At 37.5% G+C, this 15,869-nt stretch overlaps 1 protein-coding gene across 6 annotated transcripts in view; it reads left to right on the top strand.

Annotated features, from left to right (window-relative positions):
• LOC149588522 (tyrosine-protein phosphatase 69D-like) overlaps positions 1 to 15,869 on the top strand; it is a 318,777-nt gene that overhangs the window by 180,118 nt on the left and 122,790 nt on the right. For all 6 annotated transcript variants that reach the window (XR_016379951.1, XM_089862436.1, XM_089862435.1 and 3 more), the window contains one exon: positions 578 to 880. Coding sequence is in view for 5 of the 6 variants with exons in the window: in XM_089862436.1 (XP_089718562.1) it covers positions 578 to 880 (303 nt within the window). In the remaining variant the exon portion in view is untranslated. The remainder of the gene's footprint in view (positions 1 to 577; positions 881 to 15,869) is intronic.

The raw sequence follows: 15,869 nt of genomic DNA, 5'->3' as shown, positions 1-15,869 counted from the left end.
GAGTTGGGTTTGGATGAAGGAAAAAAGGGTTTCACGATATCGTATTCGTGGCCCTGGTTATTAGTTTCTGCTCTGCTCTTGGGGAGTGGTTACTCTTCTGTCTCGCTGTCTCTGATATATTACTGTATTTATACGTCCCCCCTAAATAATCATTTCATTTATTATTATTTCTTTTGTTCTCGAGCTAGGCCTTAGTCCCCTATACGAATGATGTTTTTAGGGCTGATATTAAATAGGAAAAGAATTATCCCTTGATTGTATGCCATATTTTTAGCCCTAAATTACACCATAAGTTCATAAGATATGTTCCTTCCATAAGTTTGTCACTGGTAACTTAGAAACTGGAGCTTGTCGTTGAAGTGATTGAAGTAGGTCATAGATTCGAGGTAAAGCTACGCCTGGTGAGGCTCTGTACGTTTGACCCCTTAAGAAATCATTGTCTTAATTCGTAAATGGTGGATTTCCTGAATTTTTAAAATAACTTTAAACCTTGGGTTGATAATCTCAAGAATGTTTTTAATGAATTTAATCATTTTTATTTATACGCCAAGACTCAATTTGTTTATTTTGTTAACAGATGCTTTATCAATATTATCACACGTGGCCGAACCCCCTCTGGTGTCCAATTGCACCAACGCTACTTTAACGTGTCAAATAGAATTGCCAGCTCCAGGAGTAGAAGTTTGGTGGACGTTCCGTGGCGAAAATGCTTCAAAATTACCAAATGTGGTGCTCAACGCTAATAATTCCGTTATGGGAATCTGGGAATTGCAACTCTTGTGTCCAACGGTGGAACACGATGGTCCTTATGCCTGCAACGCTCAAAGCAAGAACGATAGTGAATTGGTCTACCGGAAGGAGGTCACCCTAGACGTTTATGGTGAGTCAAAATATACCTTCCATTTTTTAACTGTCCTGTCCGTCGTCCGGTGACCATCTTGAATTTGTGGTTATTACTACCAATGGATAACTTCAATAGGTATAATACTCGATAATCAATACTGCTATGATGTATGACGTATTGTTATGGGGCATCAAGGTTTAATTTGGCCTATGGGAAGTGACCTATTACTTCCTTTTTAACTGTCCTGTCCGTCGTGCGGCGACCATCTTGAACTTGTAGCTATCTGTATGGTTATTACTACCAATGGTAACTTCAATACTCGATAATCAATACTACTAAACTATGACCTATGACGTATTGTTATGGGGCATCAAGGTTTCATTTGACCTATGGGAAGTGACCTATTACTTCCGGTAAATGTAAACTAGCGTCATTATCGGGGCATTTGACGTATGAAGCGTTCTAACAAACGCTGACGCTGGGTTATGCTTTATTACTCACTAGTAAGAGAGCTGTGATCAGAAACGCTTTTGGGCATCCACTAGGGGGCCTCCTATTTTGAGAAGGGCATTCTTCTCTAGACGTTTCTCCCCCCCCCCCCGATCCCAATTTGATTCTCAGCAATAATAGGGGTCTCTTTAACTAAAGGAGGCGCGCTACAACTATAGCAAAATACTCCGCAATTGCACGCAACATTTGCCAATCAAGCGAAATACTCTCGGGTATTGAAATCCATCCCCTTCAATGCTTATTCTTCAACATTTCTCGAGGGCCTCGGTGTAACTCCGGGCTATTTTCCAAACAAAGCCGCGCGCGGGTTTAGCTAGGCCTAGTTTTGGGACGATTTATTTATCATACTGGTTTTATCCAAATTTGAGACAAATCGAACCCCGTTACAATATACGCAAATCCGACAAATATTTACGCAATTTATTCCCAAATGGGAATCGAAACAAAAGGCTTAAATTTAAAATTATGATTTCGAGAAAAGGAATTTATGAATGAGTTAATGATCTTTCTAGCCAAGGCTTAGGAATAATTTTTTTTTTAAAAAACATTGCCGAGTTTTAGTTTAAAATTGACTTTAAGAAAAAGATTTTTTTTTTATTTATAATATTTTAATCCGATGATAAAAAGGATCTTTTTGATAAAATCTGGAATGCATGCAGCTGTTGGGAATCATTGTGCCCCTCTGTTATTTTCTACGCGGTTTTTTGTGGGTGGGGTTTGTGGGTCTCAAAATTCTGATGGCGTCTTTCTAACTCTGTCGTTTCATTGGTGGGTAGAAATATGGGTTCAGGCAGCGAGATGGATTATTCGCTATGGGTAAAATTCGTCATACATTATATAATGATTAGTCTAGCTCCTCCTCCCACAAATCCGCATGGATGCGTTGAGTGAAAATGGCTGTAGCTTAATGATTCCTTTTAGCTGTATGAATTCCTGATAAAATAAATTGGAATAATATCATTTTATATATAAGTTTTAAAATAGATGGTGGGGATTGAGAGCAATAATATCGTCCAATATAATCCAGATGAAATAGGCAATTACAGAAGCCTTCGGAAAAAAAGGGGTGAGGGTTGGAAAAAGGGATTGAAGATTCTTTTCTTGAATTTGAAACACGTTCCGAGCATTAAAGGATTTTGATTCCATATATTTCTAAAGCATATGACTTTATACCCCTTAACCGTGAAAACGCGTTACGAACGTACGTGTTTTAAGAAAAATTTTGAATTTTTGATTTCTCGATATTGGTTTTCTCAATTTCGTTATTTATTGCCACGAAACTGGAAAAAGGATTAGGAAGTTTTTTTTCTGCTCACTCCTCCAGTTCATTTCAGTTCGAGAATGCAAAACCAAAAAGGCTGGAACGTCTATCCAATATGTGAAACGCAAAAATCAATATTTATTTCCTGTTTCAGGACTTGTAGATACAAAGTTATGTTAGGAAATTGACCATGCCTTATTTCTTTCATTTGCTTCAAGCTGACAAAACGTTCCCTAAGAAAAAGGTTTGGGCAAAAATAACTTTAACTATATCCACGTCTGGATATAGTTTACGCCTCGCGTCTTCCATGTCAAAGTGAATCTTTGTCCTTATAGGAGAGAATCGATGAAGATTCTTTTTTTCTAACCCATGCAATCTCTAGACAGTTTTTATTTTTAATCACCGACAGTGTTAGAGTTATTAGAAAGTAGAGTTTCTTGAAGTTATCCCATCGAGGGGATGGATATTGGTTGTCGGAAGATACCATTGGAATTCCAACTAGGGCTAGAATTAACGTTTCTTAGTCCGTAATTGTCCAATCTCTCGGACAGGCTTGAACTACGTAACAACTCGGACTCTTTGTTTCTTTTTGAAGGAAGGTCTAGCCTTTAAGAACAGACTTCGAATCTAGGAAGGGGGTTCGTACGTGTGGGTTTAGTGACTGAACCATCAAATACATCCGGTTTTTGGCCGGAACTGATGGCAGGCAGACCCATCCCATTAGGTCAGTCTTCTAGACTAGCTCTCAGAGAGCCGCGCAGCCAAAGTTCTCTTTTTGTGGACTCCATTCCTTAGAATGTCAATTTTCCGCTTCAAGTTTTTTGTGTGTGTCTCCTCCTAGAAGACAAGTTTCCGAAAGAGATATAGACTTCACTCGAAACTTCACCTCATTTCCGATTTGGATTTCAGACTCCGATATTCGTTTAAAAAAGCTAAAAATAGCTTTTCAAGTTAAAGGACCTGGAAATGTTATATGTTTATTGTTACAAGAGCTGAGCTGACACGCGCTATGAACTTGATTTAAAGTTAGGCTTAGCAACGTTTTCCTCTTCAATGAATGAATAAGGTAACGATATACGAACCATATAATAATGTCCTTGAATCGACCTCTGCAGTCCATCATGTCAACTTTAATATCTAAGCTGTCGATGGACGCTAAGGGAAAACGGTTATTTCTGCAGGACATCAGGGAGTAAGGGATAAAGGGGTACCGCTTTCTTTCTTTTTTTTTTTGTCCATCTTAGTATAGGTTGACCGGACACTGTCCCCGATTAGTTAGTTGCCTTGTAGGGGAAGCCTGCAGTCTTGCCCGTTGAGAGTGAACGAAAGTCATTCATTTAGTCGTGGGGACTGGCTTATCTGGACCCGACACGGCCGTTTAAACCCCGGCTCTGCACACCCCCCAAAAAGACAAGGAGTTCCTATATAGTGTATTTATATGTACCAATGTCCCCGAGATTGAGCTGCCTTTATATATACACCTCGGGGGTTGAACGCTGGTACAGGTTTAATAGAGGGATTCTGTTTGGAGGAAAATACGCTACTGGCAAAAATATATATCAGACGGGGGACACAACGATGGTTTTATCTTCCAGGCGAGCTAGGTCTCTCAAGCTATCTTACTCGCTTAATCCCGGAGCCTCGAAATCCCCGAGCGAACCTTTGCCCACCCAAAGACACCCGTGTACCATCGTGCCTTACCCATTTTTTCTCCATCCCTGGCCATTGGGTTGCGTTACAAGGACGAATGGATATGCTGTATAGGTTAAGGCCCTTTCAGACCATAGACGTTACGTTCAAGTCGATGAAGTCGTTTTGCTCTTTTAGACACGTGTCAACGGCTATTCGTAAAAGATTCGAGGGTTTATAGTTTGAAACTCTTGTCTGAATGGGCCTTAAGACGGATTGTGGCAAGCAAGCAGTTAATCCATTCGATATTGATGCGCCAACACGTTTGGCTTTCGTCAGAAGTTATGTTCACCAAAAAGACTTGATCGTCGGGGTTCACTTTCTTAGAGAGTGCTTGGGGTCGATATTGTGGCCTTTTTAAACTGAAAATGAATGACCCTATACTTAAATGGAACCCAGTACGACCCCGCGAAGTTAAATTGAAAAAATGTATACCAAACTAACTATAGTTAGTTTCAGTTGGAAATTTCCACGTTATAAAAGGAGGCTTTTACGGTGGTACCTTGGGGTTTTCAAGGGTCAGAAAAACGTTTTTTGTAGTGTATTAAGATCGATCTCATCTAGACTTTAAATAAGGTTGCGATAGCAGTTGGTCCTCAGTTCTTATTATTTATCTCCTTTCTGAGTCTGAATTGAACTGGGAATATATATATGTAATCGAAACAAAAATTTTGTTGTTTTCTACCAAGATTATTATGATAAGAATAGAAAAATTGCAGCGATGCGTTCGCTTTTTAAGATATTCTCTTTATGAATTTCTTCAATTTGTAATAAACATCGAACGGTATTTGCTTAAAACGCGTGTTGCTTAAACAGAAGGGAATAATACAAGCTTCTACTTTATTATTTTTAGGAAAGAAAACCACTTTTCTTAATTTTAAATCTACGAAATAAAGTTTTAAAAGGCATCTTTCCTACCCGACCCACTTAATCTCTTTATTGTAAACCCAAATGAACCTCGCAAAATATAATTTTTTCCTCTGATAAAATTTAGGTCAAATGCGTTTAAAAGCGTCTATACGAGATGCATTTAAAAGAAAAATATCATTGCGATCTTAAGGGAAATTTTGAAAAAACGTTTTTTTTAAGTAAATTTTAAAAGCATATACATGCAACAAACCAAGCTGCCTTTAAAAGGCCCTTTATAAGCTCTGAATTTTCTGCCATCAGAGTATAGTATTTTTATCAGTATCAGTGGAACCAGCCAGAAGTTTAAAGAAAACAAAAGAGTTTATCGTATAACTTGCCAGGAAACAGTTTTCTTTAAAAAAAACCTTAGTAGATATACTCAAGAAAATAAAAATAAGATATGCTGTTACAATTGTTTTAAAACGTTACAGACAGACAGACTTAAAGAGAAAAGATACTAGGAGATTATATCGACTTTAGGTTGAGTTTGGGAATAAAGAATTAAATCCTTTTTTGGAACTCTGTGGAACCAGGCTCGGAATTAATTTTTGGATTTTTTTTCTGAAGTTATGACATCCTCTCCCGAGGTGGATTTTTTTTTCTTTATTCATTTTCATTTTCATTTTCTTTTTGATAAGACAAAGACTTTTTTCTAATTAATTTTTTTCGCTGCTTGTAGACCGTTTCGAATCAAGTTATTAGGCAAAGTAAAATTTTCATAATTTTTTTTTTCTTTTTTTAGTTTTGACCTTAATATATATAACTTGAAATTTGAAATGAAATATTCATTTTGGTTTTAGGATTACTATAAATTAGATTAGATTTTGATGGAAATATTTCATCTCGGTCTAATAAAGTTACGAAAAGGTATAATAAAAAAGGCAGAAGTTTTATTATAATATGTCAGAATTATGAGGTGTGTCCAGCCCACAAAATTCCCGCATAGAATTAACATTGGAGTTATGGGGCCACCATGATTACTAGTAGCTGTATGTATTCCTGTTTATACCTAAATGATATTCCATTGTTTTGAAAGCTTAGAGTACGTAGAAAAAATTTTTTAATACATTTTCTGTACTGAAAACTTTAGTTCCTAAACCATAGTCAGAATTTTTTCTGTGTACATCCAATTCTTTTCTTTAATCCATTACTTATGATGTTGTTAAAAATAAAATCGTGTATCGTGGTTCTTATACCGGTGCAAAGCTACGTGGATCCCTTTTTACTATGGAGAGGCATGGCAATGAGGTTTATGTAGTGCATCAGGAATACATACAGTTAATAAGAATAATTGTGACCCACTTATATCTTCCATGTTAATTTATACGCGGGGTTTTGTGGGTATACCAGGCTTAAGAACTTACTATCCGTGAAATTACGCCTCATAATTCTATAACGTCTTTCTAACTGTCGTCTCGTGTCATTGGTTGATAGCAACCCGAGGTCCTAGGCACGCGCAAGGTTCAAATTATTCGTGAGGTAAAATTCGTCATTAATGTAGCTCCTCCCACTAAATCCGTATAGATAATTTGAGTGAAAATTAATGTAGCACAATGATTCATTCCTGTTAACTGTATGTATTCCTGAGTGTGTATAGATTTAGAAATATTATCTCGCTCTTCTACGGAGAAGCAAAGGCTTAACGCGTAAGCGGACGCCGCGTTTTAAAAATTGGATGTAGGCTATACCCTACTCTTTAGATGGGCTTAAATTCTAGCGAAAGGGTAATGCCAGGTAATAAGCCTTTAGTTTTATTTTTATTTTTTATTTTTTCGTGTTCTGTTAAAAACTGAGTCTGGTTTTCCTCGTAACGTATCTAAGCCTGATTTTAATATTTTTCTAACTCCGTCGGTCACCGTGATAAAATTGGGGTGTGCTTATTTTTTTTTATAAAAAGTAACATACGCATACGTTATCTCTGTTATGCTTTTGATTATTATTGTGAACTGAAAGATACAGTGTATTTATTTTGATGGTAATGCATCATTGGTAATTAGCAAAAATTGAATGAACAGTTATGTTTATGCACGTTGTTCCAAAAATATGGTATGGGACCAAAGCATAACAGTGTTATGATTCAATGGGAAAACAATATGCAACTTTGCCCTTAATTATATAAGGTGCTGATAGACAATGCTAATTTCTAACACTTTTTATCAAAGGTAAAATGTCATATAACAATTTCGACTCAAATTCTCACCCCCAATATATGCTTCTACCCTACACCCTCCCTTTTTTTATTTGCAATGTGACCCTGAAGTCACATCATGTTTCCTTAATTTTAATTTAAAAAATATATATATATTTTATTGACAAGGATAGTCTAAAAAAATAACTTGGCTTTTAAAGTATCTCGCAAAACAAGACACCTCGCTAATTATCCAGTCATTAATAAAAAAACTATTTCAGCGGTGCTCTTCTAATCAGTGCATGGAGATTGAAGAGAGAGAGAGAGAGAGAAACTTAAAATCAAATTTGCTAAACTCCGACTTAACTTTTTACAGTACAAAGTTTTTAATTTTTCGATCAGGGCAACTTAATTTTAATTACCTCGGCCCCTCGTTTTCTCTCTTGTCCGTCCTTTTTATTCCAAACTTGCGAGTGTTAATCTAAAAATAAAAAGAGTACTTTTGAGGGTAGATGTAAACGCTGTGCAGTTCTAGGAAATTTTTCCTTGCTAATTAAAGAATTAGTTTTTTTATTTTTCCGTCCTTTTCTAATTCCTCTTTTCCGTCGCTCATGTTTTGTAACTCCCTTATTTTTCTCGTAGTGGAAAAAAGGTTTTTGCTGCACTTTTTACCGGTTCAGGAGAATTCTTAGTTGGACCCTTTTGCTCGTTTTCCGCTCGAGAACCGTGGAGGAGCTGACGTAAATTTATGCGCGAAAGAGAATGACAAAAAAGAGGAAAAAAACTTGCAAAGGAAAAAAAAAAACAGGTTGGGCCTGGCAGCACTTTGCTGTTTTCGTAATTCGACGGAAAAGGCCTTTGCAACTTTTCTCTCCCACTCAGCTCTTAGAGGTCATTCCATTGTGAGAGATCAGTGTGTATAAAGCTATCTTATACTTAAGGGGTTCAAATAGGGTCAGTGTGCCTAACTTTGGACAGCTGCAACTTTAGACACTTTTATTATAAAAATCATATTTAATTACTGGATGCATCAAATTGATAATGAAATAGCTAATTTTAAAGCTTAGAATGTGAGGAATTTAGAAAAAAATACTTCAAAGTCGTAGAATAACATCCGACTACGTTACGAGCCAAATTAGCCCACTCCCCAAACTCGTCCATTTAAATTACGGCCAAATTTGGCGGGGGTCAACCCTTTGGTCCCGGGAAATAAGGTTTGACGAAAATTAGAGAAATCATACCTGAACAAACTAGAAACCATTCGAAAGAGCAACTTTTTGGCTTCATAATCCGTATTTTAAACACTGTCTTACGCGGGAAATTCGACGAAATATTCAGCTTTAAAAACACCTGGGCAAATTTCTAACTTTGGACACTTTCATGCTGGCCGATTTCTCCGTTTGTTAACACTAATTAACTCGCGATAGGCCTAGTAGATGTAGGACTGGGCTTAAAAAGAAACGTTTTATTCCCCCCTATAGGCCTAAAAGGAATGAAGTATAGGTAGGCCTAAATAGGCCTAGGCCCTATATACCTAAAACCTACATAAGTAGCCCCATATTTAATAAAGTTTGTTTTAAAGAAATTTCTGATTTTTTATATATTTTAGGCATACGTCTAGGTCGGCCTAGGCTAAGCCTATATTTTTACTTTTGAAATTGTGATTCGCCTAATGCGTCCCCAAGTCACCCTTTTTTCGCTGTCCAAAGTTAGGAAGGGGTGTCCAAAGTTAGGAAGGGGGCATCCAAAGTTACATAGAAGTGTCCAAAGTTGAGCACGAATTCGGCCTTTGGGGAACTCTATACTTTGTGAAAAATGTATTCCATTTAAAAAGTTGAAAACTTGTGAGAATGTGTCTTAAGAATGCTTCTCTCCATTGCTTTTTACCTCTCCGAGTGACGTATGTCACGGAGAGGTTCTGTAACGATCGTGTGTGTCTGTTTGTGTGTGTGTTTGTGTGTTTGTGTGTGTGTCTGTTGTTACACCCACGTGACCGCGTTCGCAGTTTCCAAATCGGAGCAAACGTGTTCGCCATTTCCGAACTGCTTTCACAGTCACGGAAATGGCTACTCTACTTGAGTTCTCACACCACCATCTTCTGGTCCTTGTCCATCCCACACGGACACCAGTCTGTACTTACTGGCTTCTAATCACCACCATCTTAAGGCCTTCGTCCATCCCACATGGACACCAGTCTGTACATACTGGCTTCTAACCACCACCATCTTCTGGTCATTGTCCATCCCACATGGACACCAGTCTGTACACACTGGCTTCTAACACCACCATCTTCTGGTCTTTGTTTTTGTCCATGCCACTTGGACACCAGTCTGTACTTACTGGCTTCTAACACCACCATCTTCAGGTCATTGTCCATCCCACATGGACACCAGTCTGCACACCTGGCTTCTACACCACCATCTTCTGGTGTTTGTTTTTGTCCATCCCACATGGACACCAGTCTGTACACCTGGCTTCTACACCACCATCTTCTGGTCTTTGTTTTTGTCCATCACACATGGACACCAGTCTGCACACCTGGCTTCTACTCCATCGTCATATTTAAGACATTCGCGGCGATCAGCTAGGGTTACGAGAAACGTCTAGCCTCCCTAGGGTGGGTTGTCCACGATAGGTTTTCGCAATTGCGGTTGTTCTTGCTTTTAACTGTAGTTCGACACCCTTATATACTACCTATTTGATTAAGGCGAAGCAACCGGCGTATGCTTCACTTCAAACGCCAATATTAGTCAAGTCTCTCAAGAATGTTTAATTGTTCTTTTTTAAAACGATGTAACGTTCAATAAGGCGAATAACTAACGAAGAAAATATTAAATATTAATTATATTTATTTTAATATTTAAGAAAATCTTGTTTCTCAATTTAAAATTAATACGGAAAGAGTTAAAAAGCAGTCTATGTTTTTGTCTGTGTGTGTCCGTCCGTTGTTACGTAGTGCGCTGCGTTAGAAGTTCGTTTTGTTTTGATGTGTAAATGAATCCTACAGAACCATAATATTCACTTTATCCTTAATATAAAGTGAATATGTGGAAATATTTTTCGTAATTATGATGTATTTAGTACTTTTGTAGCTTTAAAGCTCTATTTCATTTTGATATTCCAAAGATTTTTTTTTAATATTATTATTTAAAATGGATGTTTATATAATACTTAAGCTATACTACATCTGTTTATAGCATAATCCTTTCTAAAGTGAATACAAGCACAACGCTACTATGTTGGTCAAATGAAATTTTATTTGTCAATAGGCCTAGTGAACCAAACAGTAAACGCTTGGATTTGGTTTTCGTTTCTGTAATGCAGAGACATTAACGGTTCAGAGTGAGCCGAAAGTTAAATACACTTTTAAATAATTAGGCTTAGATTATATAATCATGGTGGAAATCTGGGCCGCGTTCAGCAGAGCCCACCGCTGTTAGCAGTGTCCTACATAACGGGATTTTGTTTTTGAATTTTGACGTCACGGTGCTAAGCGCTGAGCTAGCGCGGTCTTCAATGAAAATAGTCGGCTCTTTGGATAACGTGACGTAAAACGCATAGTTCTCAGCTTGGCGAAAAAAGCATGGAGGAATTAATACAAATAGCACTATGGGACTATAGCTATTTAATTGGCGTGAAACCAGTTGATCACGCGAGAATTTTAAAAGATATGTTAGTTTCTAATTTTAATTATAAAAGTTGTTATCTATCTCTATAAATATGTTATCATACAATTTTTGTTAAGCCTTGGTACCTTGCACGCTTTATTGCGCTAGCGTCATTTATAAAACGCCGATGACCGGAGAAAAGCTATGACGACAGACCTCACCGGTAAACATTTCCAAAATCCGCTGTCTTTTTTGGTGAGCTCTGCTGAACGCAGCCCAGACCAGTGAAAGGTCTGATCGTAATCGGATAATAGCTTCGTGTTTTCATGCTTTTTATGGTACGCATTTACTTTCAGTGTGTGTAGCCACAAATAAGCTTTGGTGTTATGTAACGTTAACAGTCATGTTGACAAACTACGAAAATCGTTGAGATGAAACGAAAGGATAGTGTTTACAATGCAACCCTGTTGTGAATATGACTTTGAACATAGAGGGCATACAGTTGAGGAGTAGAAAATTGGGCCTTTACAAACACGTAAAGGTAATATCCCTCCAAAGTTTTATCTCTTCATTTCCCGTTTTTCCCCCATCGGATGATTTTAATGTGTACAAGTATATCATTATTGGATGTAAAATGTCGTCTGATTTACAGTATATTTGCTGTGCTTTGTATACTGCTTTAATATTTCATAGATTTTAACTTAAGAAACATTTCCATATCTGGGTAAATAAGTTTGTAAGTAGTCGTCTTGACTCGGAGAGGTAATATTTTGGTTTTCCCAACTTGTTTAATTTTGAGTCTAACATATAAGCAACGGAAGTTATTCAAGGTTATGCAAAAAGTGTCCACAGTTATGCATACTGACCCTATACCGTAAATTTTTTCTTACCTCATTTAATTTTCCATTAAAATTTTTTTTCTGGGGATAAAAAAACTTCATTTGTTGTTCTACTTAACGATAGTAATTATCTATGAAAATATATAAATTCTTCGTTATATTATTACCAGGAATGCATACAACTTATAGGAATTATTGCGCCCCTGTATACCCCTTTCTATGCAGGGTTTGTGGGTATACTAGGCTTGAGAACTTACTATTCGTAACACCTTATAATTCTGATGGCGTCTTTCATTGTTTTGTAGCAACGCGAGTTTTTATTCCCGCGCTATTCGCGAGGTAAAAATTCATCAGACGTTAAGAAAATGGCTACGCAATGATTCCTGTTAGCTGTATGCATTCCTGTTGTACTACAAACAGGTAAAATTAAATTATTCAAATTTCTCTCTTGCCACCGACGTCTTAGAAAATTTTCCTTTTGTTATATACTATATAGTATATAGTTACTTTTATTTATTTTGCGACAGAATTTTTTTGTCTCTTAATAAATTATATTCTAGAATAATGGGGCGACCCCCTAAATTTGCGTGTTAGTGTTTTAGTTAGAAACAAAATATACCACCGATGTATAATTTTAATATTTGCTTGACTAGGTAAGGTAACATCAAGTTAAACATTACAGTTATTTGGTTATGTTTAGGTACAATGTGTGTTTAACAAACTTTTACGTATAATATTTGCGATTCATTTTATTTACTTTGAGTGGGTTGTTAGAAATTTTGATGTAACGCTATATGTACCGTTTTCTGATTTTGATTAAATCAAGGCAACGAATTGTCTATATAGTATTTAGCAAGCCCTAATAATTCCCCAAAATATATTAAACCGTGTACTGTTATTTAGTGGTGGCAGAAGTGAGATGAGACTAGAAGTACTGATCTAACCAAATTCTTCACTCGGCGAAAGTGAATATTCTTGATAACACACGAACGGTTGGCCCTCTAGTAGCGGTTTCTGAATTTTTCCTCCAAAACGTGAGACGCTCGCGGTGGTAGACGGCCGAACTAGATTCAAGGAGCCGCTTCCGTGTTCCGCGGCTTTAGATTGAGGGGAAGGGGGTAGGAAATGTTTTTGGAACTCGACCAATTTTTTTCTCTCTAGTTTTAGCGCGTGGGAAGCGGCATAAAATCCTCAAATTTGTTCACTAGTGCCAGGATCTACTATCAATGCTAAGAGCCCTTCACTTCTAGTCTCATCTCACTTCTGGTGGTGGTTCATCATTATTCCTTTTGAGAAATGGTTCGCAAAACGTCTATTTTTATTTTTATTCTGTTTTTTAAATCCCCTTTTCCGCGAATAGATGATCCACATTTCCATAAACCTTTCCAGACATTTAATACTTATCCTTATTCGTACAATAGTTATTTTCTGGGAAATTCTTTGCCATTATTCTTCTTTAGGTTTAATACCAACCTTACGTAAACACACTCGTCATGCGATTGTGTAATTGAATAGGCACACTAAACGTATTCTGTATTGAAATCTTAGCTAGTTGGTATGAGGCTCATATTTTGGATTAAAATACCCCACACAACATTAAACACCAATAACAAGAAGTGATATCTAGTTTATTAGGGAGAAGGTATAAATTCGCCACATTTATAATCTAGCTTTATCTCCAGTCCAAACGTTACGTAGGTCCGGAGTTAACCCCCGCCTCTAAATTACAACCAGCATCTCATTGGTTCTTGAAAACTCACGTCAGCGCGGCGACGCGAATGACGAAAATTACAGTCATATTTTCCGACGGAGGAGAGGCGAAATAGCCCGGGGCCTCCTTTTACGTCCCCTCCCCTTGTATTTTGAAAGCGGGACCGGGACTATAATACTTAGGCAACTTATACCTTCTCCCTAATAAACTAGATATCACTTCTTGCCCGGAACCAATGACCCTAACCGGGTTTCCGCGCCATTTTCGCTATAGTTTGAAAGAAAATGTAGGCCTAAAGCGAACGGTAGTCTGCTAGACAGCGCACGTAGTCCCCTGAAAACGCGCGTGATAAAAACCGCGTAATCACGCGACTAAAGAATTAGGCTTAGAAAAGAAATCCACCCTTTTTTTTCTTCTTTCATTGTTCTTTCAGTCCTCCCACGCGTTAGATAATAATAAAAAAGAATAAGGGAAAATTATCCGGAACATTACCGAAGGGCAATCTTATCGTCATCATCATTTATTAGCCTAAAATTCAATTTCACGTACCTGCATACATGCGTGGCCCCGCCCTTGGAATTGCCAAGAAAAGTGGACAGTTCGTCCCAGTTCAAATATATATATATTTGAAAGTCGATCGAAAAATTGATATTCTTATATCAAACCGATATCTTGGAAAAGGTGGCAACTAGTTGGATCTAACCGCAGCTAGAACCTAACCTAACCTACAAATTTTCAAACGAAGTTTTGGTCCAGTTCCGGCGGACGAATATTTTTTAACTATTTTATTTGAACTCCCCATGGTCTAATTAGTCAGGTAAGACCGTTAGTTTATGTAAATAGATATAATGCAATTGTACCGCATAGGCTTAGGCTTCATTCCTTATTATTTAGCTTGGGTGTTTCTTTGGCTCTACTGAAAAAGATAAGTAATATACTATGTATGAAAACAAGGCCACGTAGAAAGCCATTAAATTTTAATTTCATTAAAAGAATTTAATATTTTACGAGCCTTCTCTCTCTCTCTCTCTCTCTCTCTCTCTCTCTCTCTCTCTCATGCATTCGGAATAATCTCTTCAACTAGAATATATTATATATTTAAGAGGCGCTGACGACTTCCTCTCTCTCCAGTGATATTCTATTATTAAGGTCATGCAGAATCTGGAACAAGGGTTTTGCCAGCGCAATTCGTCCATCTTATTCAATTGAATACTTAATGAAACTATAGGGCCTAGGCTGAACTCAGTTTCACTTATCCCCAAGTTCGCTTCCTCCCCATTGTTCTCTCAAATCGCTTTACCATCGTGAACACTCCCAGGCGGACCCAGGCTCTTCTTGTTCAGTATTTCCACTCGTATATCACGTTGCCTTTTTTACCTGTTCTTTTTTCCCCACGTATTTCGGTAGGTGGGAGGTTGTAGGTACGTGTCAGTTGGTGAGAGCACGTTTCTGACCTCTTCGCGGAAGCTGTAATCTCTCTCTCTCCTTATTGTAATCCAACCCTGAACACTTCTTTTTTTTTCTTACTAAAATTTGAGTTACTTTTGTTGTGCTATAGACCTAGTTAGACACAGATCTAAAAAATGAAATTTAATTCTGTAGGCACAAATCTATCTGTTTTCGGTTATTGTTGTCAACGTTCCACCGGATGTTCTGTTGTGAAGAAAACAAGGTGTTCAAACACCAGATTTTATAAACGCTCGACTTTTTTAAAGTGTCTATTCTCTTGAAAACACACCCCCTTACTAGATTCCACATTGTAGACTGGGACAGTTTTTCTAGAGCAGACACGACCTCTACCCTCTCCTCTTTTAGGGAGTGTAGTTGGCGCGAGACCTCGACCAGCCATTGCTGGAACGTGTCGGCGAAATTGAATCCGAGAGCATTGATCCGTCTATGTTCCCTTCTCCTCCTCTTCCTCCTCCTCTGACCTCTCTCCGTGTCCTTTGCCGACTTGGGTTTTTTTGCCTATCCGACGATTTTCTCCTTATTAGAAGAACAAAGCTCTAATTAACGCCATTAAGGAGCCTACTTGAATTTCTTTTATATAGCGAAAGATTCTCGAACCCGGAGACGCGAAACTAAATCGAATTTAAATCACATTTTTTTTATTCGCACGTTGTCTTCAACGTGTAAGAAATCTGGCAGAGTTTTGTGTGTTTTTTAAATTTGTTAGTTTAACTTGGCAGAATTTTATTTTAGAGTTAATTCTAATACGTATCTTTAATTTTATTTAATTTAAAATTATTTAGTTTGAATCATTTGGGGAAAGCTGCCTTTAAGGGTATACTCCTATTGGATAGAATCCCGTCGGACCGAATTCAAATTTCTACAAATGTAGCCAAATTTAAAACAATTTATAGCCCAAGG

The sequence above is a fragment of the Phalangium opilio genome, unplaced genomic scaffold, assembly GCF_054372755.1.
Source record: "Phalangium opilio isolate 3A_F unplaced genomic scaffold, DU_Popi_V2 ptg000540l_1, whole genome shotgun sequence".
NCBI classification, from domain to species: Eukaryota; Metazoa; Arthropoda; class Arachnida; order Opiliones; family Phalangiidae; genus Phalangium; species Phalangium opilio.
Note: the sequence above shows the minus strand (reverse complement) of the source record. Positions and strands in the feature narration are given on the sequence as shown.